The 24,779-nt window shown below is 41.8% G+C and overlaps 2 protein-coding genes across 2 annotated transcripts in view; one reads left to right on the forward strand and one right to left on the reverse strand.

Annotated features, from left to right (window-relative positions):
- TXNDC16 (thioredoxin domain containing 16) overlaps positions 1-24,779 on the reverse strand; it is a 460,012-nt gene that overhangs the window by 192,264 nt on the left and 242,969 nt on the right. The gene's annotated exons all lie outside the window — the stretch shown is intronic.
- On the forward strand, positions 1,017-16,085 carry PTGER2 (prostaglandin E receptor 2). The gene is made up of 2 exons (XM_002824743.6): positions 1,017-2,839; positions 14,700-16,085. The coding sequence occupies exons 1-2, from the start codon at positions 1,997-1,999 to the stop codon at positions 14,931-14,933; spliced, it is 1,077 nt and encodes a 358-aa protein (XP_002824789.1). The 5' UTR covers positions 1,017-1,996; the 3' UTR covers positions 14,934-16,085.

Genomic DNA, 24,779 nt, shown 5'->3' on the forward strand with positions numbered 1-24,779 from the left:
ATAGTAGGTTTTTGTTGTGAGGGGCCTTATGAAAATTAAAAAGGTATAAAAATATTTGGAAAATAAGCACTGTGCAAATTCAGTGAATCTAAAATCCTTTATTTAATAGTAAAACTGCAGTGCAGAATTATGCTATAAATCACTCGTAGTGTTTTCCTATTAAGAAATACTTCTGATTTAAGTTTGATGTTTCCTCATTGCTTGGGGTGAGATGCGGGAAAGTTGGAGTAGGGGAATAGTCAGAGATGGATGGCAAAGGTTGATGATAAGTTGTTACTGACCTGCGGAGTTTACAGCTTGAAAGAAAAACTGTAGGAGTTAAGATCCTCTTTCCTAGGAATCCATGCCATGACAAGTTTAGGGATTGAAGTAGTGGCTGCTGACATGTGAAAACAGGCCTGTAAACTTTGCAAGCGATCCAGTAAATTATGCTTGTCCTAGTGGGACCACCCCCGCCCCCACACTCCACATTCCAATCCCCAGGCCAGAATCATCAAACTTGGCAAAAAATATTCATGGAGAGTAAGCAGGCTGTAGCAAGATAGGCTCTTCAGCAGGCAATCTTTGCTTCCTCCCACGTTATGACTGTCTTTTTTGCCGGTTCCCTAGGCAGATCAGACCCTTCACTTCCCAGCTGGCCTCCCTTCCCCAAGTGAATGTGACTTCTTGCAGAACACAATTACCTATGTTGTCTGCCAAATTGGATTTTGTTTTGTTTTGTGTTAAATATCAGCCCATTTTCACGACTCTGCAATTATGACAATATGTGGTAGGAAACCATTACTGTCAGCTCCAGTCTGAAACTGGCCACTTACCAATACACTTTGCCAGGAACAAGTCTTTCTGGATGGATACTACGCGGTTAACAGAACATGTAAAGAAAAACGGCTAAACAAAATATCAACATTTTCTTACCAGGCTGAGCTTAAGGACAGAACAGTGATGTGCAATGGTTTTCATGTTGTATCCACAAACACAGTTCTGTACAAGAAACATTCTTTTTTTTTTTTAATGGTTGCTTAAACAAGTGGTTATCCGTTATGCTGTTGACATAGGAAAAGGTGAAATGCTAGTAACCGAATCAAAGCGGCAGTGCAACAGGCCGCTCGGTGGTGCGCATTGCGTGGTTTGGTTCCTTGGATGGACACACTTGCTTTACACTTCATCCCAATTTTTGTCCCAACCTCTTAGTGTATCTTCCTGGGAATAGTAAAAACAAAGCAAAACATTCTGGTCTTACTTCAAGCTGCCTTTGCACTGTTATTCCCTTGTTCCGCTCATTTCACGGGATTGGGTTCTCCTAACTTCATTGTTTGGTGAGTTGCTTTGCTTTGCTCGTTGCCCCGATCTTCTGTGCATTCTGCGCCGACCCCGCAAGTGCTCCTGCACTCCCTCCCAGCCTTCTGCTGGGGTTAACCCTTCCCAGCCGAGGTCAGACTGCCGTGCGCTTCGAGTACCGGACCCCGAGGAAGCGAGAAACGCCGCTCCCGCCGGTCGCGGGCAGCTCCAGTACACCGGCAACACGCGCGCCTCTGCCCAGTGCCGCGCCCAGCGGGTGCTCAGACTCCTTCTCTCCATCCCCGCCGGCGCGCCCCAGGGACTCGGAACGCCCCCCGCGAGTGTGACGCGTCCTGCCTCCCCGGCAGCTCGGGGACACTCGCACTTGCAAGGCCTGGCCAGCCCTCTTGGGCCCGCCCCCCGACGGTGCGGGGGCGGAGACGACGGCTCCCCTAGGCTCTGGCTCCCGGCCTTGGCCGGCGCGGGTAGGCGCGGGAGCCTGGAGCGCCGCTCGGATGCAGCAGCCGAGCCGCCACTCGGCGCGCGGAGGGAGACCCAGGGCAAGCCGCCGTCGGCGCGCTGGGTGCGGGAAGGGGGCTCTGGATTTCGGTCCCTCCCCTTTTTCCTCTGAGTCTCGGAACGCTCCGGCTCTCAGACCCTCTTCCTCCCAGGTAAAGACCGGGAGAGGAGGGCGCATCTCTTTTCCAGGCACCCCACCATGGGCAGTGCCTCCAATGACTCCCGGTCTGAGGACTGCGAGACGCGACAGTGGCTTCCCCCAGGCGAAAGCCCAGCCATCAGCTCCGTCATGTTCTCGGCCGGGGTGCTGGGGAACCTCATAGCACTGGCGCTGCTGGCGCGCCGCTGGCGGGGGGACGCGGGGTGCAGCGCCGGCCGCAGGAGCTCCCTCTCCTTGTTCCACGTGCTGGTGACCGAGCTGGTGTTCACCGACCTGCTCGGGACCTGCCTCATCAGCCCAGTGGTACTGGCTTCGTACGCGCGGAACCAGACCCTGGTGGCACTGGCGCCCGAGAGCCGCGCGTGCACCTACTTCGCTTTCGCCATGACCTTCTTCAGCCTGGCCACGATGCTCATGCTCTTCGCCATGGCCCTGGAGCGCTACCTCTCGATCGGGCACCCCTACTTCTACCAGCGCCGCGTCTCGCGCTCCGGCGGCCTGGCCGTGCTGCCTGTCATCTATGCAGTCTCCCTGCTTTTCTGCTCGCTGCCGCTGCTGGACTACGGGCAGTACGTCCAGTACTGCCCCGGGACCTGGTGCTTCATCCGGCACGGGGGGACCGCTTACCTGCAGCTGTACGCCACCCTGCTGCTGCTTCTCATCGTCGCGGTGCTCGCCTGCAACTTCAGTGTCATTCTCAACCTCATCCGCATGCACCGCCGAAGCCGGAGAAGCCGCTGCGGACCTTCCCTGGGCAGTGGCCGGGGCGGCCCGGGGGCCCGCAGGAGAGGGGAAAGGGTGTCCATGGCGGAGGAGACGGACCACCTGATTCTCCTGGCTATCATGACCATCACCTTCGCCGTCTGCTCCTTGCCTTTCACGGTAAGTCACTCCCTACATTTCCACAGCCCGGCTCTGCTCAGCCTTCTCATGCTCTCCCCTGACGCCTCCACCCTTTCCACCGCCCTACAAACTTTTTTGCAACTTGTAAAAATATGTCCTAATTTGTAAAGATCCGTAGCCTTCCCCACTAGTTTCCCCTCCTCTTTAGCCCACTTCCTTCCTCCCTCAATCCTGGCTTATGGGTGTTGCTAGGCTGGAGTTTCTTATACAATAATACAGACCGTCCGAAAGGGAGTCCTGGGCCTCAGCTAAGCCAGCCAATCTCCTCATCCTAGCCCTGTGCAGTGTCCCTTTCTCACTGTTGCCTATCTTGGCTTAGTAATTGAGAAAGAGGCAGCCGCTTCCACCTTAGGATGGCTGTCACTGTTCCAGCCTGACGACCTGGAGCTGCAGTTTGCTGCCCTGTACCTCTCATCCACTGGTGCTAGTTCTCCATGCTTGCCTTCTGTTCCTGCCAGGGCAAAATGTAGTACCCAACCCATAGCATTCCAGCTGCCATTGAAAATGGTCCCAGATGAGAAGGGTCCCTGATGCAGAAGTTTAGAGCATTTATTATTTGTCCTAAAAGTCCAACAAACATCTAGTTTATAGGTATCCCAATTTATATATTTGAATGGAACTCTTTGTGGCCATGAAAGTTTATAAAACCATAATGACAACTAGAGGAAATACTTGGAGGAACATCTTGCTAAGCATTTGTAATATCTTGCAAAACACCCTCTTAATGTCACTGTCAGAAATACACACAGGTGTCCTTCAGCTTACAGTTATGCACCTGATGAGCACAAAGCCACATGCAGGAATGGCTGGTCCATCTCAGGAAGGGAAGAGTGGGGCTACCTGGGGAACTGAAGGACAAGAGACCAAGTCCCGGCATCGTGCTGCCTTGATTTGGGGCAACTTTAGCAGTTATTCGATGCTAACTAACTGCTAAATGATATGAGGCTGTGAGTTCAAGTCTCCTAAAGTGTAACCTTTTAGCTGAGCCTGGAATATGTCCAAGAATGTGCTGGCCTCTTACGGGGGCTAGGAATTGAGAGTTGTGGCAACTCCACTTCCCAATCTTCAGAAAAGCAAGACTGATGCTACAGCATCAAAGCAGTTAATAGTGACTTCCACCTGCCACAATCTTGGAGAAAAGAAAAGAGATGGGCAGTGCCTACTATTAACAGGTCTGACCTGTAAAAGCTGGAGGAGAAGTAACTTTATCCTATCTCCTGCCTCCATTACTGCTTCTTATATCTTCATGTGCTCATCCTCAGGGATGGGAAGGGACACAGGGTCCCAAAGGTCTGAATATGATTCTCTCCTCCCCAGCCCAGTTAACTCCCTTTCTTAGCTATGTTCTCTTCTCCCTGGTCCCCACTGTCCTCACCCTTCTACCCCATCCTCTGTCAGGGCAGAAACTGTTCTGAATTGGTTACACTTTGAGGGAATGAGATGGAATATTCAAAGACGCCCTCTTATAAAATGAAGTCGGACTGTGGGAGGCTGCATCTCCCATACCACTCTGAGCAGGGGAGTTTATGCAACAGAAACGCTGTGATGTAGAAACCCACATGGCTTATATGCTTTTGATTTATTTTACTAGTAGGAGCTTTTGATTATGTTAGGAGCTAAATCAGCTTTTGAAGGTCAGCACTAGGATGCAGAACATATATCTATGAAAGAAAGCATTTCAAGTTCCACTAAATAGCTTTGCATTCAGCTTGGGGATCAGAAACTATTCCTGAAAGACTGTCTTAGGGTGTTGGGAATTAAGATAATCAGTTCTTAGGGTTTTATCTGTCATTTGTGAGTATATTTATAAAAATATCTCCCACTATCAGCTACTTAAATAGCCTGGGAATGGGTTTGGGGTGATAACACACTTGTGAAATGATTTTTAGTCTCTTTCCTACACAAGCAAGAGGAAAAAGTTCTCCTCTTTGACCATGACTGACCCATTGCATAAACTGTATTTTTTTTAAATAAAGGTAGCGGTTTCCAACAGGTTGCCCTGTTTTTATGTAAATTGGCCTTTTACCATGAGAACTCCATCGTTGCCATATGTTTTTGTAAATTCAAATATATGTGTGTGGATATAGATATAGATATAGAAATTGTTTTCCGTCCCTCAGTTAATATTAGGCCAAGGGCTGCTCCAGAGTTGCCAGATAGAAGGGGCTTAGCGACAGAAATCTGGCTAAAAGGTGTTGAGGGAGTAGGAGCTTTGCTTTGAAGCTGTGTTTTTATTTCAATTTCCTTTTTATGGCTTAGGGGGGCCAGATGGAGACTATGAAGGGGCTTTAGCTCCCCCAAGCCACCTCTAAGCATTGACACTATCAGCAAATTACTTTTGCTTCTGCATATATTCATGGCAAAGGTTCCCAAAGAGCCGGAGAAAATCCTAGTGTGAACATAATCAGAAAGCCAGCCTCCCTGACTTCCATTCTTGGAACTACCATGACACCATATTCAGATGAACTATACACAAAATGGAAATTTGAAGCATCGTCACCTCTTAATAAGAAAATTTATATTGACCACTGATGGATTTTATTTTGTCAATAGATTATTGGGAATATTTGCTAGTATCTTTCACTTACATAGCACTTTAAGCTTTATGAAATGCTGTACTGTCTTGATTTAAGTTATTTCTTGAAGGGCTTGTCTGAAAATTCAAGCTCATGGCTACTGTTTGGTTCATACGTTCTGCTGTTCAGAATCCTTGGCATGTGCCTCCAGGGGAGGTTGCTTTTTCTTCCAAGTCCTTTTATTCTACTTGGCCCACACTAAAATTGTGGTCAGAAGTGGCCTATACCAGTCTCCCACCTGAAGCAGGAATCATTTCCACATGTCCTAACAGGGGGCTCTAGAAGCAAAGGTTTATGGTTGCCTTCAGAAATGTTTCTGTTTCTCTAACGGAGTGCACATGATCTGATAGAAATACAGTGTGAACCACAAATGCAAGCCACAAACGGAATTTTAAATGTTCTAGTAGTCATACAACAAAAAGTAAAAAGAAACAGAGAAAATTAATTGAATTACATATTTTATTTAACCCAATATATCTAAAATATTATCAATTCAAAATATTAGTTATGTAAAATAATTATTAATAAGCTATTCCAAGTAAGTTTCTTCCTTGTATCCCAGAAAATAGTAGCAATCTACTCTATCTCTTCCCACTCCTTCCTCAGGATAACAAGCTGCTTTCTATGTCCCTCAAAAGTGGACCAAACCAGTGGCAACAAGGAGGACCGCTGTACCCAGTGGGACACCAGTCTATTCCACAGTACTCCAGTAGTGGACAGAGGAGGGAAATGGGGGAATTCAGAAACCTAGAACTACTAATGTCAGGCATTGTCCCAAGGTTTGGGCAGGTTGCAATTACTGCTTCCTCCAAAGATGCCAGTCTAGGGTTTCCAAAATTTTGGAAGTAAAACTGTAATTTTTTTTAAAGGCCCAGTCCCTTCAAGTGAAGTCCAATTCAACCTCATATGTCATTATTATCGACCACAAAATAAGACTTTTGAATGCTAACTTTTGCATTAACCCATTATCTTCACAACACCGTAGGAAATAGTATGATGATTTCTATCATACAGACAAGGCAAATGACTCGTCCTGTGTCCCACGGCTAATGGGTGGTGGAACTGGGACTCAAAGCTAGGCAGTTTAAGCACTGAGCCAATTAACCTAACCACAACACTATCCAAGAGAAAGTACTCATTTCAGGGGTAACAGATGAAAAGATTAATCTAAGATTTCATAAAAGAGCTGTGAGAATGTTAAAAATATCTGGACCACTTTGCCTCTTAATTCCAACTAGTTAGCTTTAAAAATAAAATGGCAAAGACCTTTGTCTTCATGTCAGCTCAAGGGAGCTGAGCCAGGGCCAACTATGTGGTTCCCTTTCTTTTCTCCACAGACCTATGAAATAAAAGGCTGAGACCCAGATTCTAGGAGATTGGCTAATGTAAATGCTGGTCTAAATTAAGAAATAATCAGATTATCCCTCACATAAAATCTTTCATCAGAACAAATAAAACGTCTCTTAAGTGATCAAAAACCATGTGGTGTTTGGGAAATGACATTATTTTGGCTGCCCAATATGAAATTCTGCATGGAATCAACAACATATTCCAAACTGTTTATTCACTAAAGGGATATTGTATAAATTAATAAATTCCTCCTTATGTTAATCAGCTTTGCCATCATTTTACAGAGATAAATAGAAACTTTCTTCCTGAAATGGAACAGAACACAGGAAATATATGAGACCTCTATTCTTGCCTCAGATACTGTTTGTGTCTTCATATCCAACTCATATCAAGCCCCTTTCTTGCCACTTTTCTAATTGTGGACAGCTTCTGGCCATTTTAAACTGTTTTCCACATGCCATGAGGATAAAGTGCTTATGCATTTTTATTCAGTTCTAAAATTTCAAGAGTAAACCATTGACTCATACTAAAAAGTTCTCCATCTTTAGAAATTCTTTAGGGTTGGAACTTCTAGGTAAATCTGATTAGTGGAAATCTAATCTTGGCAATACAAAACAAACTCCAGTAAACAGCACTAGAGTTTCCTGTTCATTCCTGATACTCATTATGTAAAATATAACATGAATGGGTATGTTATGATATGACATTGGTAGATTATATACATGCAAAATATAACAATTCTGGTAGGAATGAAAAAGAACTCCAGACATCTCTACATATAACCACAATGAACTTTGCCTGGTGATAGTTTAAGTTAATGTCCATAAACAACTGGAAGGCCCTTTATCATTTAAGCATCATTAACCATGTGTTTGGGGATCGATGAGACAGTTTTAATACACATGATCTTTTAAGAGAAAGTTCCTCTATATGAGTGTTTTCACTTGACGTCTTTTCTCCTTTGCCATTTGATATTATGAATGCTGATTTGAATAAAGACATAATTACACTGGTTTTAAAAATGTAAACAGAAAGAACCTTAGTTCTTTTCCCAAAAGAGAATCTGTGCATTATGTCCACACCTTTGGTTAAGTGGGTCCTTACTGCTATCTCAGATGGTTTAGACCAGGTCCTCAGCTTAAAGAGAAACACCTTCTGGAGATGGTATATTTCTTCTTTGGCATATCAAAAACCAATCACAGTATTAAGTTTAAAAAAAGAATAGAAATGGTGAGACTGTGTTTCAGGAAGGCAATCAATAGGTCTCTTTCCAGCTAGAGGCTTAAGACCCAGTTCATCTGCAACTCGATCTGCTCAGTTGGCTTCTCCCGTCCTGTTTTGAAGTTTCTGACCCTCTACTCCCTGTCCTTATGTTGAGCTCAAGTCCGTTGTACCTCAGTTCATATTATCAAGGTGTACCAAGCTCCATTTTTCTGAGACTATTTTGCTGCCTAAAACTGCCCCTAACAGAAAACTAAATCTAAGAACCTTGCAGCTGGGACATATATGTGATGGAAAGGGCCAGGGATCGGATAAGTACATTTAGAAAAGGCTGAAAGTTCCTCTAGAGCAGGGTCCATAACCTGTGCTGCATGGAAAGTGCATGGATTTTCTGCCTGAAATCATTTGCAAAAACGTTTATATGAGTTTATGTTTATATGTTTGTATGAGTTGTGGGTAGATGGTTCATAGTGTCCATCAGTTTGTCAAAGAGTTAAGAGCCACCATCTTGGAATAAATAGGCCCAGAGGTCTGAACCTTAGCATTTGCTTTTTTTGTTTCCAGTTCTGAGAAGCACAAGACAAAGGACACTAGTCCTGGAGCCACATGGATCCAGTTTTTCCTACTGAAGGAAAATAGCCTTCTGTTTCCCTCTACCACAAAGCACCTGTGATTCGGGCAAAGGGATTTCTTTAAAGCATCATATACCTGAAAAATAATCTCCCCCCAAAACGTTTTTTTTAAAAGAATGAATTAGGCAAAGTCTATAGTCAGGACACCTTAGTGTCTTTTAGAAGGCAGGTAAACATATAACAATCTATGCTTGCAATTTAGCTGTGGAAAAGTGTGGAGGAAAAACAAGTCCCAGAGAAAGCTAAGTAGCTACTTAGAAATAGCCATGGTTTTTCAGTCCATAAACAGGAACCATGATATCCATAAACTTTTGTGACATCTTTGAAGAGAAATCTCCTCCAAACCCATAATGTGGTCAGACATTTGTGAATTTCATGCTAAGCTTTACATTACAGGCTTTTTATATAGATGGCAGCAGAGTGTGTAGTGGCTAAAAGCCAAGTTTGGTGTCCCACGGATTCAGTTTGACTCCACATTTTCTCTACTTACCCAGACTGTAATTCTATGCAAAGTAACTGATCTTCTAAACCTTCATTTCCTTCTAACATGGGAATAATAATACTTTGTAGGTTTATGTAAATATTAAACAAAATATGCCTTATAAATTGCTTGGCACCATGCCTAACACACAGTAGGTGTTTAATAAATGTTAGCTGCTATCTCTAGGGGATTCCATTTCCAAAGGAAAATCAGATTATATATTAATGATCAGGAAATGAATTCTGAAAGCTCAAAGTTATTTGTTTGATTGACCTAAGTGAGCCTTTTTTTTTTAAGTATGATAAATGAATAATTTTAAACTATTCCAGGTTTTAGATAAGGTTCTAAAGGGATGTCTCACACCCTGGCTGCACATTAAAATTACTTGGAGGACTTTGCAAACCTTGATACCCTTGGCTCAGCCTAGACTAATTAAGTTGGAGTCTCTGGGTATTGGGGGAACCCACCCCCAATATTTCAACTTAGGTTCTTTCTATTTTCCATAAGTGTTGTCTGGCTGAGAAATAAAGAGAAAGAGTACGAAGAGAGGAATTATAACGCTGGGCTGCTGTGGGTGACATCACATATCTGTAGGGCCGTGATGCCCACCTGAGCTGCAAAATCAGCAAGTTTTTAGTAAGGATTTCAAAAGGGGAGAGGGTGTAAGCAGGGAGTAGGTCACAAAGATCACATGCTTCAAAGAGGAAAAAGGAGAACAAAGATCACATGCTTCTGAGGAAACAGGACAAGGGCAAAATCAGAAACTCTTGATAAGGGTCCAACAAAGATCACAAGGCAAAGGGCAAAAGCAAAGATCACAAGGCAAAGGGCAAAAGCAGAATTACTGATAAGGGTCTATGTTCAGTGGTGCACGTATTGTCTTGATAAACATCTTAAACAACAGAAAACAGGGTTCGAGAGCAGAGAACCAGTCTGACCTCAAATTTACCAGGGTGGGTTTTTTTCCCCACCCTAATAAGCCTGAGGGTACTGCAGGAGACCAGGGCGTATTTCAGTCCTTATCTCAACCACATAAGACAAACACTCCCAGAGCGGCGATTTATAGACCTCCCCCCAGGAATGCATTCCTTCTCCAGAGTATTAATTATTAATATTCCTTGCTAGGAAAAGAATTTAACAATATCTTCCCTACATGCACGTCAGTTTATAGGCTCTCTGCAAAAAGAAAAATATGGCTCTATTTTGCCCGACCCCGCAGCCAGTCAGACCTTATGGTTTTCTTCCCTTGTTCCCTGAAAATTGCTGTTATTCTGTTCTTTTTCAAGGTGCACTGATTTCATATTGTTCAAACACATATGTTTTACAATCAATTTGTACAGTTAACACGAATATCATAGTGGTCCTGAGGTGATGTACATCCTCAGCTTACGAAGATAACAGGATTAAGAGATTAAAGTAAGACAGGCGTAAGAAATTATAAGATTATTATTTGGGAACTGATAAATGTCCATGAAATCTTCACAATTTATGTTCCTCTGCCGCGGCTCCAGCCGGTCCCTCTGTTCAGGGTCCCTGACTTCCTGCAACATCTGGGGAAGGGAGAAATGCCTCAGAATATTTTTATGCATGTATGTATGTATGTATTTATTTATTTATTTATTTATTTTGAGACAGAGTCTCACTCTGTTACCCAGGCTGAAGTGCAGTGGTGTGATCTTGGCTCACTACAACCTCCGCCTCCTAGGTTCAAGCAGTCCTTCCCCTCAGCCTCCCAAGTAGCTGGGATTACAGGTGCCCACCAACACGCCTGGGTAATTTTTGTATTTTTTAGTAGAGATGTAGTTTCACCATGTTGGCCAGGCTGGTCTCAAACTTCTCACCTCAGGTGACCTGCCTGCCTCGGCCTCCCAAAGTGCTAGGATTACAGGCGTGAGCCACTGCACCCAACCCATTTTTAAAGCTCCTCGGGTGATTTCAATGATCAGCCAAATAAAGCCCTCATTTGCTCTAAAATTCTGAACCCACTTTGTAATTGCATTAAAGATAGAAAAGTAGCTCAAAAGAATAGTACCTGGTCAGTGCCAAAATGAAGTTTTCTATGGAAGGCTGCTTCTATACATGACAATGCTAAAATAGCACTAATTCTCATCTGTGCCACTTTGTAAATGTCACAACAAGGCTCTACCTTCTTAACAAAGTCCTGTAGAGAGAGCCTGACCTGAGGAATTAAAATTCACTTGACTTGTTGGGATTAGCACTTGGTATTTTTCTCATAGCAAATATATTGGTAGTGCACACAAAAAGATGGATAACTTCTACCCAACCTCTGAAACTGAATTGCCGAATATCACTGACATATTATTGATTAATTATCTTATATCCTTTGTGACATCCTTTAACTAAAAACTCAGGACTGGCCGGAGGGAGAGGAGAATGGGCAGTTATTGTTTAATGGGTACAGAGTTTCAATTTGGGATGATGAAAATAATTCTGGAGATGGTAGTGATGGTTGCTGTTCTTTGTTCTTTTATGTGGATGCAGTCAAGTGCATCCAGAAGAAGAGACACAGGAGACGTTCAGGAAAACACAGACATGGTGGACCACTCAGGGCCACATGAAAAAGCATCAGTTTCAGTCAGGAGGCAGAGGGGAAGGAGAGTGGGGAGGACCTGGGCCAAGCCTTTATTGGAGTTCCCACAAGAAAGGCAGAGCAGGGTAAACAGTCTAGGATTGGTTAGGTTGAATAATTTTAGCAGGCTCTAAGCTATAGGGGTGGTCCCTAGTTGCCTGGTACCTGGCATTGGAATGATAAAAGCAGAGGAATAAATATTTCCTCAATAGAAGAGTTCTGGCCCTGGATAGGTTAGTCTGTATATCAAAGACATGCTCCCAGCCTAACTCTTTGCTATCTCTACAAATTAGCTAGCCCTGGAGGGGCATTCTCTCCCAGCCAAGAAGAATTTAAGATGTCAAAACATAATATGCAGAAAAGTGAAAATATAAACAATATCATTGCACCACAATGTAAATGTATTTAATGTATAGCTGAAAATGGCAAAATGGTAAATTTTATGTTATATTTATTTTACCACAATTTTTTTAAATCCCAGTATCCATAAGATCAAAAATATAGTAATCTAGGCAAAAGACAAGAACCAAAAGAAAAAAATGGGGATGTAGAAGACAAACCTTACATCAAGAATTTCGAGGGTCACTGAAGTATGTCTCTTCTCCAAGTATAAAAGAAGGAACTGGCTGGGCGCAGTGGCTCACACCTGTAATCCCAGCACTTCGAGAGGCCAAGGCAGGCAGATCACTTGAGGTCAGGAGTTCAAGACCAGCCTGTCCAACATGGTGAAACCCCATCTCTACTAAAAATACAAAAATTAGCCAGGCGTGATGGCGGGTGCCTGTAATCCCAGCTACTCAGGAGGCTGCAGCAGGAGAATCACTTGAACCCAGGAGGCAGAGGTTGCAGTGAGCGGAGATCACGCCACTGCACTCTATCCTGGGCAACAGAGTGAGACTCCATCTCAAAAAAAAAAAAAAAAGCTGTCTTCTACAAAATATTGGTCACCTCCAAAGTGCAAATTTTAAGCAATTCTCAAAATTACCCAGCATAGTAGATGAAAAGGAAAGGAAACAGTACAGAATTGCTTCATCCTCTACAATCAATTTTCACTTCTCATTATTCTGTCACGCTCTAAAGACATTCAGGAACTCTGATGTGGGTTATTCTCCCCTGAAAACCTGACTCATCTTAATGTGTGAAGCTGCAACACCAGAGGCTATGCCTTTTCTGCACTTCTCGGCTGGCCAATTCAGTGTGAATATGTTCTCTGGCTAAACTAGCTCATCAACTCAGCTGCAGGCCCTTTCTACAGGAGTGCTCAGTTATGCATCACGTGCACACATGTGTGTGCATATGTAGTCACTAATGTGTTTTAATCTGTAGACCTATGTGCATCATTATCCTGAATTTCTTACCTCCAAATCACTCTTTTAACACACCAGCCTGTATAGTTTTCATCCAAAATAGTTTAACTGACAAGAAAACTATTGCTCCATTGCACCTCCTCACCTAGCTTTCCTCTTCTCTCTATAATCTGGGAAACCCACCATCAATTGTTCTTTTTCCTTACTCATCTGCCAAATCTTTTCTCCATTCCCTATGCCAAGATTCTCCGGCATAAACACCTATGGCTGCCAAACCTTCCTGCTCTTGTCCTAACATAAGCAAACTGAAGATGACTACCCTTTGCGCTCTCTGCAATTTGCTTCGTATATGCAGTTGCCAGATGCCTGCAGAGTAAGTACTCGGAGAAAGGAAACAAGCTGCTCCTTCTTCTGCAGAAGGGGAGTGAAGAAAAGAGGGGCTAGGTGTCTAAAGCCATTGGTAAGAAAGACCCTGGAGCCTTATAAAGCACTGGTTTTAAATGACTAGGTGTGATCTCCCTTTGTTTTCCTCTTTTCTGTAAATTTTGTAGAAGTGTGATCTTTATCAAGATGCACTATTCCATTCCTTCCAACCTGCCCAAACATTTGTGTTGCTCCCTAAATATCTAAGAAATCGTTTGAGAGCTGGTAGAGCAGTTTGGTCCACATGTAAAGATGTGTCAGCTTTCCAGTGTTCAGGACATTGTTCTGAGGCCTTCGCTCTAATACAGGCCTGCATGTAGCACACAGTGAGCACTGCACTGCCATCAGGAGAGTTGGAATTTGCATCCTAATTTGGCCACTAACCAACTCTGGGTACTTGAGCAAATTATCTAATTTTCAATACCCCAGTGTCTGCATTTGTAAAATGGAGACAATAACAATGAACACTGTGGAGCACTTAGGTTGTGAGCACTGATCTAAGTAGCTTACACATATCACTTCCTATCATTCTTTCAGCAACTCTATGAAGTGGGTATGTTATTATTATCACCCATTTTAAAGATGTCGAAACTGAGGCACAAAGGTTCATTATTAATATCTTGCCATTGGTCCCAAACTATATACAGAGCTAGGATTCAAACCCAGTCCAATGGCCAGAACTCATACTCCCACTCAGGGTGTTCCATTGCAGACCCTGTCTCACTGAATTGTGATCATTAGATTTAGTATTTGGAAGTAAATGTAACATGTTATTCGTTTTCCTGAAGTTCACTTCCCTATCTGTTAAAAAGAGACAATCTCTAAGTTTCAGAGTTTCTATAAGGAGTAGAGATAAAGCGGGGTTAGTACCCAGAACAATTCATGACACATATGTTAGGTTATTGATACACTGGAGCTACTAATATTATCATTATTATTTATATTATTAAAAGATTCTAATAAGAAAGTTTATTTCTCTCCACTCCCAATGACACCAGGACATTGTGCATGGTGTTAATGTTAATTGCATTCCACAGAAAACATGCTTTCATTGAGTTCAAGGGGAAAAAATACATTCATTATGTTACAGTTTACATAAGGAAGAAAGGTAAGATTCCCACCTCCCACCTTTCGTTCCCCACCACTACCACAGACAAAACATGGTTTTGCTTTTAAATCTCAAGACATAACATAGGATCTAAGCCTGTCTACTGCTACGATGTAAAACTAACATCATTTTTCCCCTTTGCTTCTTACAGATTTTTGCATATATGAATGAAACCTCTTCCCGAAAGGAAAAGTGGGACCTCCAAGCTCTTAGGTTTTTATCAATTAATTCAATAATTGACCCTTGGGTCTTTGCCATCCTTAGGCCTCCTGTTCTGAGACTAATGCGTTCAGTCCTCTGTTGTCGGATTTCATTAAGAACACAAGATGCAGCACAAACTTCCTGTTCTACACAGTCAGATGCCAGTAAACAGGCTGACCTTTGAGGTCAGTAGTTTAAAAGTTCTTAGTTATATAGCATCTGGAAGATCATTTTGAAATTGTTCCTTGGAGAAATGAAAACTGTGTGTAAACAAAATGAAGCTGCCCTAATAAAAAGGAGTATACAAACATTTAAGCTGTGGTCAAGGCTACAGATGTGCTGACAAGGCACTTCGTGTAAAGTGTCAGAAGGAGCTACAAAACCTACCCTCAATGAGCATGGTACTTGGCCTTTGGAGGAACAATCGGCTGCATTGAAGATCCAGTTGCCTTTTGATTTAAGCTTTCCTGTTGAATGACAAAGTATGTGGTTTTGCAATTTGTTTGAAACCCCAAACAGTGACTGTATTTTCTGTTTTAATCTTGCTACTACCATTATAAACATATAGTGTACAGCCAGACCAGATTAAACTTCATATGTAATCTCTAGGAAGTCAATATGTGGAAGCAACCAAGCCTGCTGTCTTGTGATCACTTAGCGAGCCCTTTATTTGAACAATGAAGTTGAAAATCATAGGCACCTTTTACTGTGACGTTTGTGTATGTGGGAGTACTCTCATCACTACAGTATTACTCTTACAAGAGTGGACTCAGTCAGTTAACATCAGTTTTGTTTACTCATCCTCCAGGAACTGCAGGTCAAGTTGTCAGGTTATTTATTTTATAATGTCCATATGCTAATAGTGATCAAGAAGACTTTAGGAATGGTTCTCCCAACAAGAAATAATAGAAATGTCTCAAGGCAGTTAATTCTCATTAATACTCTTTATTTATCCTATTTCTGGGGGAGGATATACGTGGCCATGTATGAAGCCAAATATTAGGCTTAAAAACTGAAAAATCTGGTTCATTCTTCAGATATACTGGAACCCTTTTAATGTTGATATTGGGGCCATGAGTAAGATACACTTTATAAGATGACTGTGTTGTACCAAAATTCATCTGTCTATATTTTATTTAGGGAACATGGTTTGACTCATCTTATATGGGAAACCATGTAGCAGTGAGTCATATCTTAATATATTTCTAAATGTTTGGCATGTAAATGTAAACTCAGCATCAAAATATTTCAGTGAATTTGCACTGTTTCATCATAGTTACTGTGTAAACTCATCTGAAATGTTACAAAAATAAACTATAAAACAAAAATTTGAAAATGGAATAGTATTTTATGAACTCCCTCAAATAACATTTTGCTATTAATATAAACATAGTATCTTTTAAATGAGATCAAAGTGGAAAAATTATATTTAATTTGGCAGATTCGTAAAGTGTGGTTGCCAGGTTTTAAAGTGCGGTTGCAAATTAGAGTTTAAAATATTCATTATAATACTTGGTATTAGAAGATATTTTTTTCCTCCAGTTTTTACCCTTCCAGTATGATCTTTAAAATAGTAGAACCATCTTATTTTTTGCATAGTGTTATTATTGAATAGCCACTCCTTAAAAAAAAAGAGAGAGATGCTTTTTTTCTCCAAAGTCTTATTGAGTTGTTTTTCCAAAACTATTTCCTTTAAGCAGTTATCAAACTAGCTGATCACTCAGAATGATTTCAAACCAATCTAGGCATCAGTGTATTTTGATACAATCTACGTCAAATCAGCTCTTAAGAAGAATAAATAAGTTGTTTGCTTTTCTACAAATTTAAACAAGCCAGGCAAAATTTAACTTAACTAAAATCTAGACATGTAAATAAATCTTCCCTGTCCACCAGGCATTCTAAAGTTAAGAAATTATTCTAAATGGGACTAATTAGGCCCATGGGTAATTCCTAAACATAAAATTTTGAAGTTGCTTTGAACTAGAAGATTAATTCCTTTTATCAGATGACTTGTTTTTCTCCAGATGAAAATGTCAACTACAATTTTTCACCCCACCTTACCTCTCCCCTAAAATCCCAGAATAATGCCTGAGAACTGAAAACAAAAACACAAAATTGGACATAATATCACTAGCAGGAACAAAATGATTCGCTCTGGAGCCCAAAGTATAAGAATTTAAGCCACTTATTTAAGCACTGGTATATTTCTAGAACTTTGTTTCCTCATGTACTCCTGTTCCATGTACTGTGCTGAACAGCTAAATCCTGGTATTTCATTTACACCAATATATATGTAGAAGGAGTTGAAAGTAAAAATCCTCTGTAATAGTCATTACCTCCTATTAATGGCAATTTAAAGGTAGCTTAGAAAAAAATTACTAAAATTAGACATGTAAATATTCCCTTTCTAAAAATCCTATCACATCAGACATACCTGTTTAAGTTACTGATTCATCATCAAGTTAAATCAAAGAACAGAATTTACTTAGCCTGATATATTAAAGAACTGAATTGTGATAAAAGAAGATCTAGACTTTATTCTTTGCCCCTAGTATTCAGAATAAAAAGGGAGAAAGAAACCATAGTCGGGATTCCCTGCAGCATGCCAGCCCAAAGTTTAGGTGTTTGGATATGGGATGGACCAAGCTCTCTGCTCTGAGCTGAATTGTTCCTAAATGGTTCAGTGTGGCCCTGGTCATCTTTTCCAAGAAAGAACTGAAAAATTCTGGTGCTAAATTGTGGCCTTGAATCTCCAAAAATCTGAATGGGATCTGAGTTTGCTTAGAAGGTATAAGATGACTCTAGAAGACCTGCATCACAAAGTGAGTTGGACCCATGACAACCCAGAGCCAGACCGAAACTCTAGAAACCACTCCAACTCCAAATCATGACGCTTGCAGAGGCCTCGAACCCTGAGGAGGGAGGGCAAAACTGATTCACATCACTACACACTCATGTAATTCAGTTACACTTTGGCATCTCTGTCTCCTCAGCATCAGTGCACTTTGAGAGAGGGATTGTCCTAATGCTGATGGCAGGTCAGCTCTGATCTGAACCAAGAAATAACAACACATTCCAGTTTAGAATTTGATGACTTTGAAAGGCAAGGGAAGACAATTAGCTCTCACTTAGGCAGAGTTTTGTTTATTTCACTTAGCTTAAGCCAAATCTAATGGTTTTTGGAACTTGGGAAGAGCCACTACTTAAGCCAGTTATAGAGAGAGATGCATTCCTCTCTATAAATGAGTATTCCTTCATGTCGACTTGCAATGCCTGCTCTTACTTGCTCTGTTACAACCTGAATATTTGATGCCTCTCTTCTGCCTTCATCAAACACTCACTCCAGTGGCTTTCCTCTCAATCACCTAACAGCACTATAATTGATTTTTAAATTTACAAGTCATTTTGATGACCTAAAATACACACTATGGAAAGAAGTATTATTTTAGCAATTCACAAAAGCTACATTTTAATTTATACATGGGCCAAGGCCATGTATTGGGCATTACTTATTTCAGAAAATTACTTTTTTTTTTTCCTGGCAGCTTTTGTGTTACTATACAAAAAAAAATTAAGTATATTTTCTTGAATGATATATTTTTATTTCTTATGAAATGTATGTACTATTTAAGGTCAATTTTAGTGGTTTAATTCTGTGATCCATGTATTTCACGGCACATGATAAATCCTAATAAGGTTATAGGGATTAGCATCATCTGAGATACCCACTTAGTGGCCCCTCTGACCTCTTTACACACACCTGACTCTTATTTCTGATTCTCAGTGGTGGTGGTGGATGCTAGGGGTGATGTTATGTATTTATTAACTCTGAGTAACTGTCATGAAAAATGATAATACACAAATGGGACAAATTTGCATTTCATAGAATGCAATGAAGATTGGTACACATGGGAGAATGTAGAGGAATGAGTAAGTATAAAAGAGAGAGGAGGCCGGGTGCGGTGGCTCACGCCTCTAATCCCAGCACTTTGGGAGGCTGAGGCGGGTGGATCACGAGGCCAGGAAATCAAGACCATCCTGGCTAACACGATGAAACCCCGTCTCTACTAAAAATACAAAAAATTAGCTGGGTGTGGTGGTGGGCGCCTGTAGTCCCAGCTACTTGGGAGGCTGAGGCAGGAGAATGGCGTGAACCTGGGAGGCGGAGCTTGCAGTGAGTCGAGATCGCACCACTGCACTCCAGCCTGGGCGACAGAGCGACACTCTGTCTCAGAAAAAAAAAAAAAAAAAAAAAAAAGAGAGAGGAACAAGAGAGACAGAAAGACAACGGGGCATATGACACCTCACCATTTTGGTGCCCTATTCCAGATCTTATCCAAGTTACCAGTGCCCATCTAAAAACAGTGGGCCAGAACCAAACACCAGTAATTCTAAACCAGTCTTACCAATACTGAATGCTGATATGTCAGTTCCTGGCTTAATCTGGATATTATGTTTCTATTAATGCAACCCGGGATTACAAAGCTATCTAGAAACCAGGTCGTGTCTTTAAAACCTCCAACAGATGGAAGAAGCAACAGCATTCCAGTTTACATAGAGGAAAACTGGGTGTGCAGGGGTGAAGTGAGTTGGTCACTAGGGACATCCTCATAAGATACCCTTATGATTATGGTGCTGATCTTGCCACCCTGAAACCACACAGCCATCGTTTCTCTCTTGTCTCTTATCTCTTGCTTTTGGATTGGCTGTGTACACTAGGGATAGGGAGCTTTGGGCTTGTCAGTTGAACCTGGTCTTTTGAGTTAATAATTTTGGCCCTGAGATTATGTGCAACTAGATGCCAGTGCCCTACCCCAGAGAACAGTTCTGTTGAAGTGGAACTCACTGTTTTTAGTTATCAAACCCCATTTTTACTAGAGTTAATTGGCAATACTCATCTCAGTCCTAAGAGTGTGCCTGATAGATCATGATAAATAAAATGTTTAACAATTCAACAGCAGCACAAGCAAATCTTTGAAGACATAGTGGAGGCTTTTTCAGCTCTTACAGAGCTTCTCAGTGTGTCCACATTGTGAAGTGTTCAGAGAACAAGCCAAAAAGCCTTAGACTTTTGAAAACCCAATGTTAACTTTTTATGTTTTTAAAAATAAATGTCCTCATGTTCCCCACAGGATGAAAGGTATGATAACCAAAACACTGTGGGCTGCATGTTGTGGTGTACTACTCTCTGACCTGTAAAAATAAATTTTTCTGGTGTGAGTAGGCGTTCCGATAAAAGAAGAGCAAGCCTAATTGTAAACTAGAGACTTTCTTCTCTTGACTACCTATTATGGTGATGGGGGAGCTGGACACCAACTCTGAGAGGAAACACTTTCAGATGTTCACATCTTTCCATGACATGCCAGTCTGGAAAACTAAGGAAGGTGAAGAGTCAGATTCCTGTCTTCTACAAATTTCTTCTGTGTTTTTTTTTCGTTCGTTTGTTTTGTTTTGTTTTGTTGAGACAGAGTCTCGCTCTGTCACCCAGGCTGGAGTGCAGTGGTGCCATCTCGGCTCACTGCAAGCTCCGCCTCCCGGGTTCACGCCATTCTCCTGCCTCAGCCTCCCAAGTAGCTGGGACTACAGGTGCCCGCCACCACGCCCAGCTAATTTTTTGGTTTTTAGTAGAGACGGGGTTTCACCGTGTTAGCCAGGATGGTCTCAATCTCCTGACATCGCGATCCACCTGCCTCGGCCTCCCAAAGTGCTGGGATTACAGGCGTGAGCCACTGTGCCCGGCCTCTTCTGTGTTTTCAATGAAGTTATAGTGAACTACAATGGCTGCAAAGAAATATTAAGTGGGGAAACAAAATCATCATGTTATCAACTTTAAAGGCTTTTTTGAATAATAAGGACTTTCCTTTATTTCTCTATTTGAGCACATTAAAATGCTACTAACTGGAATCCTTCATAGCACGAATTTCAAATTAAGAGACAAGTCACATGGGGGAAAAAAGCCTGATAACTTTATTTTTAAACTAACCACTGAAAGGTTAAATGAGAATCGTGACACTGGGATTGGAATGCAGACGTCTAATCAGGGAAATCTTCCATCTAGGTGAACTTTCCATTACCCAGGCCTCTTGTCTCTCCCCCTGCTCATTGACTCCAACCACACCGGCCACCGTGCTGGGCCAGGAGCACACCCAGCAAGCTCCCATTTCAGGGTCATTGCCCTGGCTGTTATCTCTGCCTGCAACAAATGCTCTTCATCCAGGCAGCCCTGACCCACTTCCTCACCTTCTTCAACATTTTGCCCCAGAGATGCCTCCTCAGTAAGGCCATTACTGAACCCTCTTCCTTAAACTATATGCCCCTGCCCTCCCCATTCCCTTTGACCTCCTCTATCTATGAGTGACCTTAAACATACCTCAAGATTGACTTATATATAATACTCATGGTCTGTCACCCCCGAGTAGAATGTGAGTCCCAAGGACAGAGATTGCTGCCTGTTTTGATGTCTAATGTTACGGTATCTCACACTTGCCAAGTGTCCTATACACGTAGAATTGTATCTTATACATTTCAAGGCCTTTTTCTATTTTTTATTTACTCAGTGTGTTAACAGTAGTGAGGGCATATGGGTCTGCAACAACTCAATTTTTGCTTCCTAGGAGGAAAGAATTCGGCTGAGGGGCATAAGGCAGAGGGAGAGACTGAGGCAGTTTTATAGCAGGAGTGAAAGTTTATTAAAAAGTTATAAAGCAGGAACAAAAGGAAGTCAAGCACACTTGGAAGAGGGCCAAACAGGTGACTTGAGAGATCCAAGCATGCTGTTCGGCCCTTGACTTGGGGTTTTATACACTGACATAGTTCCAGGGTTTCTGTTTCTCGTCCCTTGATTTTTCCCTTGGGGCGGGCTGTCCGCTTGCACAGTGGCCGGCCAGCACTTGGGAGGGGCCACACGCAAGGCGGTTACTAAAGTTGTGCGCATGCTCATTTGAGGCACTTTTCCCTTATCAGTCATGTGTTCCAAAAGGAGGGTCATATACCAGTTAAACTCTGCCATTTTGCCTCTTAGTGCACATGCTTAAGCCTGCTCACCCAGCTCCCAAGATCTTATTGGGAAGGTGCTGATCACCACTTTCAGGTGTTTTCTATCTATTGAGACATAGCCTTTCCCTGGCACCAGCTGCAACCAATTATTATTTTAAAGAGACAGTTTAACAACCAGCTGACTATCACCTAATGGCTGCCTGACATTCCTGGGGTTGGGGACTCTCCTGTCCAGCGCATGTCTGCCTAGCTACCTACTCTAACAAGTATATTCTTCTAAAGATATTTTGAAAATGATCCCATACCATGTTTTGAATGTGGGAAATCTCATTTAGTCTTCAAAACAACAGTGTAAGGTAGGCACTGTCCCCATTCTACAGATGACAAAACATATTCAAAATTAAGCAAATAGCTCAAGATCACACAGCTTTTAAGGGAAAGTTAAAAAATTAAACTATTTTCTGGCCAGGCACAGTGGCTCATGCCTGTAATCCCAGCACTTTGGGAGGCTGAGGTGGGCGGATCACGAGATCAGGAGATCGAGACCATCCTGGCTAACATGGTGAAATCCTGTCTCAACTAAAAATACAAAAAATTAGCTGGGCCTGGTGGCACACACCTGTGATCCCAGCTACTCATGAGGCTGAGGCAGTAGAATCACTTGAACCCGGGAGGTGGAGGTTGCAGTGAGCTGAGATTGTGCCACTGTACTCCAGCCTGGGCAACAGAGCGAGACTCCATCTCAAAAAAACAAACAAACAAAAAACAACAAAAAAGAACAATTAAACTATTTTCTTTTTTTTTTGTATGTTATATTTATTATATACTGTATTCTTACAATAAAGCTATAGAAATAAAATATTATTAAGAAAATCATAATGAAGAGAAAATATATTAATATTTATTAAGTGGAAGTGGATCATCATAAACTTCTTCATGATGAGTAGGCTGAGGAGGGGGAAGATGAGGGATTAATCCTACTGTCTCTGAGTGGCAGAGGCAGGAGAAAATCTGCATATAAGTGGACCCACACAGTTTAAACTTCTGTTGTTCAAGCATCAACTGTACATGTATGTTACACCTGAGCTGGGCATTACCCACAAGTCCTCGGGCTATACTCTTGCCTTTGACCATAGGAACCATGAGAAAATCTCAGGCATTTCTTCAGGCTCTGCCTCTTGCCCTTGGGTTTGGATCCATGACTTGGCCTGTTCTCCCTGATTTCTCTACCTCTAGGCTTATGCCAGATTCCCCTCCTCTCTGTCTTGTCCTGAGATTTCACTACCTGGCTTGGCCTTTTTTTCTAATTTTTTTATTGTGGTAAAATACACATAACATAAAATTTACCGTCTTAACTATTTTTAAGTATACAATTGGTAATATTAAATACATTCATAACATTGTGCAACCATCATCACCATTCGTAACTCTTTTCATCTTGTAAAACTAAATCTATACCCACTAAAAAACAGCTCCCCATTCTCCTCTCCCCACATTCCCTGGCAACCACCATTGTACTTCTGTGTCTATGATTTAGACTACTCTGTAAGTACCTCATATAAGTGGAATCATATAACGTTGGTCTTTTTGCGACCGGCTTATTTCATTTAGCATAATGTCCTCAGCCTTCACCCATGCAGCATGTATCACTATTTCCTTCGTTTTTAAAGCTGAAGAATATTCCATTGTATGTATATGCCACATTTTGCTTATTCATTCATCCATCCATGGACATAGGTTGCTTTTCTTTTTTAGCTATTTTGAATAATGCTGTTATGAAATGGATACACAACTATCTCTTTGAGACCCTATTTTCAATTCTTATGGGTAATACCCAGAAGTGGAATTGCAGGATCATGTGGTAATCCTATTTTTTTTTCTTTTATTATTATTATTATTATTATTATTATTATTATTATACTTTAGGCTCTATGGTACATGTGCGCAACGTGCAGGTAAGTTACATATGTATACATGTGCCATGCTGGTGTGCTGCACCCACCAACTCGTCATCTAGCATTAGGTATATCTCCCAATGCTATCCCTCCCCCCTCCCCCCACCCCACAACAGTCCCCGAAGTGTGATGTTCCCCTTCCTGTGTCCATGTGTTCTCATTGTTCAATTCCCACCTATGAGTGAGAATATGCGGTGTTTGGTTTTTTGTTCTTGCGATAGTTTACTGAGAATGATGATTTCCAATTTCATCCATGTCCCTACAAAGGACGTGAACTCATCATTTTTTATGGCTGCATAGTATTCCATGGTTTATATGTGCCACATTTTCTTAATCCAGTCTATCATTGTTGGACATTTGGGTTGGTTCCAAGTCTTTGCTATTGTGAATAATGCCGCAATAAACATACGTGTGCATGTGTCTTTATAGCAGCATGATTTATAGTCCTTTGGGTATATACCCAGTAGTGGGATGGCTGGGTCAAATGGAATTTCTAGTTCTAGATCCCTGAGGAATCGCCACACTGACTTCCACAAGGGTTGAACTAGTTTACAGTCCCACCAACAGTGTAAAAGTGTTCCTATTTCTCCACATCCTCTCCAGCACCTGTTGTTTCCTGACTTTTTAATGATTGCCATTCTAACTGGTGTGAGATGGTATCTCATTGTGGTTTTGATTTGCATTTCTCTGATGGCCAGTGATGGTGAGCATTTTTTCATGTGTTTTTTGGCTGCATAAATGTCTTCTTTTGAGAAGTGTCTGTTCATGTCCTTCGCCCACTTTTTGATGGGGTTGTTTGTTTTTTTCTTGTAAATTTGTTGGAGTTCATTGTAGATTCTGGATATTAGCCCTTTGTAAGATGAGTAGGTTGCGAAAATTTTCTCCCATTTTGTAGGTTGCCTGTTCACTCTGATGGTAGTTTCCTTTGCTGTGCAGAAGCTCTTTAGTTTAATTAGATCCCATTTGTCAATTTTGGCTTTTGTTGCCATTGCTTTTGGTGCAATTAAACTATTTTCTGATTTCAAGCCAGGGATCATTCTACTGACCCTACATAATGGAGATCTATAATGGCCCTCTAT

This window comes from Pongo abelii, chromosome 15, assembly GCF_028885655.2.
Source record: "Pongo abelii isolate AG06213 chromosome 15, NHGRI_mPonAbe1-v2.0_pri, whole genome shotgun sequence".
Classification (NCBI taxonomy): domain Eukaryota; kingdom Metazoa; phylum Chordata; class Mammalia; order Primates; family Hominidae; genus Pongo; species Pongo abelii.

What these genes read in the sequence shown, in the direction of transcription:
- PTGER2 (XM_002824743.6), top strand. Translation starts at nt 1,997, where the DNA reads ATGGGCAGTGCCTCCAATGACTCCCGGTCTGAGGACTGCGAGACGCGA. An exon ending in TCTGCTCCTTGCCTTTCACG is followed by an intron (nt 2,840 to 14,699) that starts GTAAGTCACTCC and finishes TGCTTCTTACAG; the next exon opens with ATTTTTGCATATATGAATGA.